Raw genomic sequence first — 4228 nt, 5'->3', positions numbered from 1 at the left:
AAGAGCACAATTCCTTTAATAAAACAACCCTTTCTATGCCTACTTTCCTAGGTTTTGGGGTTTAACGCATCTGCTTGGTCGGTCTTCCACCGAGTAAAGTGCCAGTTTACTTTTGCACAATCTCCAGGATCGGCCCACCCCCCAGTCGGCACGCCGATCCTGGATACTGTGGCACACCAAAGGGGACCCAATACAGAAGTCAGTAAAATGCGTAGTCACGCGGGTCAGTCATGTCATGGGGCTTTCAACGTCTTGCCGGTTTCACTGGCAGGCTGGTAATCACTATGGCGCAAAACGTTGCGCAGAATATAATCGGTTGCATGACATTCCTTTAACCGCTGCGCGAAAGCTCCGTTTCTCGAATTCCAACATGTGGGTCAGATCTGCGCAATATTTATAGCAATGCAATGCACTCAGCTTCGTTTTGTGGCATGGAAGTATAGGGGAAAGAAAATGAATGATTGAAGATGGGCGCAACGCCGTCGTTGCTAAATGAGAGGCACACTTGATGGGTATACCTACATGACGATGTGCATAACCTATAGTATGGTACATATTAAAACGAGTGCAAAGAAACAAAGGCGTGGCACCTATGCCCTATAAAACGCAATAATTTACCATAACCGGCAGGACATTGCAACTGATAAGAGCTTGTTGAGTTCGTATTTCGTTAACTGTATGTGGTTAGCTGAGAAATGGCGCGGCCCTCACCTGGACCCTAAATACACGCGCTCTTATAGTTGTATAACTCGATTTACTGGTGTGCAATGTCTTGCTGACCTTGCACGTCAGTAAACGGATTTATTTTACGCCCAAACCGACTAGCTGTAGACAGAGAGGAAGAATTCTTACGCATTTTAAGGCTGGCATGATATAATGACACCTCTACAGCGACTATCAAGATGATGGATAGCGTGGGGAAAAAAGGCCACGTATTTTCTACAGACATTGATTCTCAGAATCACGCATTTTGTTTCCACGTTACGATGCGCCATTCCTTTTGCGCCATCCACACGAAAGTGTTTGAAACGCAAGTTGACTTCTTCGCACCGGCTGAGCGGCGATGTTCGACGTAAACGCGTGAGCTCGCGAACCTCGGGCACAGAATTACTTACGACCTCGACGGGGAATGCTACAGACGATAACAGAAAGGTGATTCTTAATCCTATACACTTAGGATATTTGCTCAGAAAAAAAATTCACCGACGATTTCGATACTCCCTAATGCGAAATTTGAGCGCAGATCTGTATGTGTGTTCATTTTGCGATATATTGAGGCATCGCACCGACTACGGCTCCTTCGTAACTCACTGCGCAGTTTCTACTAATTTAGTTAATATGTGACGAGTCAGCGTAAAAAAGTTTCGCCATCAGTCATAAATACTCTCTCAAGTTCATGACGTTCGAAAGACTCAACGCTAACGTGTTTAAACGGAACGCGCGTGAAGTTTACACATGGTTTTACGTGCGTAAAAAGAATGACATAGGTTTTTGACGCTCATCGATGACGTCCCCTGACCGATTAAACGGTGGTCACTGTAATTACTGCAAGTTTCTCACAGCAAGAAAGAGGTCCGCTTTAAGTAAAAACCCTCTCACAAAATTGGCGAATCCATCAACTTTACTAGTATTGTGACAGCCAAATTATTTGAAAGAAAAAGCAAAAATCAAGGACAGCTGACCGCTGATGGCGGCGCGCATGCTCGTGTCGGCGAAGCATTTTAACCATCTTAACCATGGCCGGTGCTGGCGTGCCACCTGCGGCTGCTGCGGCCGCCTGCTGCACCCTAGTAGGTGCCGTTCCCGCGCCGAGACATCGCTCTACCGCTGAGGCGGGAGCCCCTGATTTTGTAGGCGGCCAGCGCCAGCGCGACCCCGATCACCAGGCTGAAGACGAAGACCAGCAGGGGACGCCAGTAGCCTGGGGAACGTGCGAGGGCCAGCACCTCCGCGCGCATTCGCTGGCTGTCGTTGTTGGTCCTGCGCCTCCTGCGGCCGCCGTTGTCCACGCCGTCGCCGAACGACGCGAGGGCGCGGCCGGGCGTTGCGTACTCTACCGACGGTGGGGGCGATGCCGCCAAGGCCTGAACAAATTAGAAATGACTGTTGTGCAATGGGGAGACCATTCGTTTTGTTTTATGGGATATCGATTTGCCGACTCGCGTGCTTTAAAAACAGGGGAAGCATGAAAATAACTCATATAATATAAGCGTGTTCACGAAGTAGGTGCACAGCGTAACATTTTGTGACGTGCTACTTGCCATTTTATATTTTCGTCCCGTCTAAAACGGGCTACTGCTGTTCGTGTAGAGGATCTCTCCCTCCCCCCCCCCCTTTTTTTTTTCTTTAGAGGTTGTGTAGGAGGTTCATACACTTTTTTTGGACTCATTCACGCAAGCATGCACACAGGAAACAAAGCCCATCTTTAAAAAATTGGCCTGCATAATGTTTGTAGGCAATACCAACACATCTCCTTAATCGGCGAAGGGTGAACGTACCATGCAAATAAGTGTCGAGTGCTCCTTATATTCCCGATAGCACTTGCAGGGTAAGTTAGGATACATTGTCCCCCCCTCCCTCGTTTTTCACGCAGCTTCCTTGCATTCGCCTTCAGAGCTTGAAGCATTCGCTAGCGCACAACGCACGCATCTACTCCGCGCGTGCTGTAAGTCTGCAGTCAGGAGGCCGGTGAAAAGAGCAGCCTTCCTGTTTTTCTGTCTTTCCTGTTAATCTTATTTTTTGTCTTTTTCTGCACAGCTGTTGGTTTTCGTGCGGTGGCAGCGAAGGCCGACGGAGACGTGTGCTGTGCTGGCCGCTAATAAATGCTAAATAACTACCAGCAAAGCAGGTTCCGTCCCCGGCGCCGAATTTCTTTTTTTCATTAGTTATGTAATAAATGTTACCGGTCTCGAGTAGACTCCAACTTCACTGCATGGTTTATCTCAGCCGGTATACCGTAATTCCTTACGTCGCTTTTCACCCGCTCCAGTTGGAGGTCAGCTATGAAGGGGTCCAAACCGACAAACACATCGTGGGATTCCCTTCTGGGAATTTTGGCTGAGAAGAGCGGGAGAGAAGGAAGGCTGTTAAATACAGGTGGATCTATAGCTTTGAAAAGAAATGCCGGCAACTGATCCGCCTGGGTGCCTCATTTTAACTTGGGTGGGATAAATATACCACAAAGTTGAGTGCAGCGTAATAATGCCACTTATAACTAACCTTGTTAGGAAGCAATGAAGAAGGCGGCACAACGGAGCAAAGATAGGCGAGGCGGAGGCCTCTCAACGTTGGAACCCTCGAAAGCATGCCCGAGCCGAATGATCGCCTGCTGACAGAACAATTGAAGGGGCTACATGATCTGAATTCTGTCGGACCTCAGTAGAGCTCCCAGCTAGAAGGTGAAAGCGTCTCCGAGTGCTCCAAGAGAAAACGCGGCGCTCTGAATGAACAAGGCGAACGTGTTCCGAGGGTAAGATTTCGACAAGACGAATGTAAACCGCACAGCGATAGTGCACTACAGCGATCGAAACGAACAGTCGAGTGTGCCATTAGATTATGTGCTTACACCACTGTTGTGATCAAGAACAGCACTGGAAACTTACGGCCAGCGCACTGCTGTACAGCACTGGCTGCACTGTCACCGGAGGAGCTTGGCCCTGCTGGCGGCGCCCTGCAAGCGTGGGAGCAGGTGGCGCAGTGACGCTGAGGGAAGCCACGGCGTCTCCGTCGCCTGTTCGTCGAGGTGACTCCACTTCAAAGGACATCGTGAAGGTGCTCGTGAACGATTCGATGCTTGCTTGCTTGCTCTTCACTTGTGGCGCTTAGCCACTACGGTGGATTGGCCAAGATGCCAACGGTTAACTGTTAAAGGGAAGATGGAGAGATAAAAACCTAAACGAAAAAGTAAGTCATGGTTAGGTAGAACGTTTATGATAATTTGGAAATAGATTTACCTGGCAGATATGAAATAAATGACCCGGAGGCAACAATGTTCTTCGTCTTCCTTTTCTTCTGCGATCCACATCCTCTTTCAGGAAGCAAATAGTCATATGGACTCTAGATAGCTTGTGCATAAAAAATTGGAGGACGCTTAAGCTTCGCTTTTAAGAGTGGAACGCGATAGCATTCAAAATCCCTGACTGCGTCTCACGCTTCCCGACAACTGCAGCTTAAACAACCGTAATGGTTACCGGGAAACACTGGCGGCAAACGCTATGCACAAAGGCGA

At 48.7% G+C, this 4228-nt stretch overlaps 1 protein-coding gene across 1 annotated transcript; it reads right to left on the bottom strand.

Annotated features, from left to right (window-relative positions):
- Positions 1–1772: 1772 nt before the first annotated feature.
- LOC119441089 (uncharacterized) lies at positions 1773–3869 on the bottom strand. Its single transcript, XM_037705791.2, has 2 exons — positions 3603–3869; positions 1773–2084 (listed from the first exon to the last, which is right to left on the bottom strand). The coding sequence occupies exons 1-2, from the start codon at positions 3762–3764 to the stop codon at positions 1788–1790; spliced, it is 459 nt and encodes a 152-aa protein (XP_037561719.1). The 5' UTR covers positions 3765–3869; the 3' UTR covers positions 1773–1787.
- Between the last annotated feature and the right edge of the window lie 359 nt (positions 3870–4228).

The sequence above is a fragment of the Dermacentor silvarum genome, chromosome 2, assembly GCF_013339745.2.
Source record: "Dermacentor silvarum isolate Dsil-2018 chromosome 2, BIME_Dsil_1.4, whole genome shotgun sequence".
Taxonomy (NCBI): domain Eukaryota; kingdom Metazoa; phylum Arthropoda; class Arachnida; order Ixodida; family Ixodidae; genus Dermacentor; species Dermacentor silvarum.
Note: the sequence above shows the minus strand (reverse complement) of the source record. Positions and strands in the feature narration are given on the sequence as shown.

What these genes read in the sequence shown, in the direction of transcription:
- LOC119441089 (XM_037705791.2), bottom strand. Translation starts at nt 3,764, where the DNA reads ATGTCCTTTGAAGTGGAGTCACCTCGACGAACAGGCGACGGAGACGCC. An exon ending in TGTACAGCAGTGCGCTGGCC is followed by an intron (nt 2,085 to 3,602) that starts GTAAGTTTCCAG and finishes TAATTTGTTCAG; the next exon opens with GCCTTGGCGGCATCGCCCCC.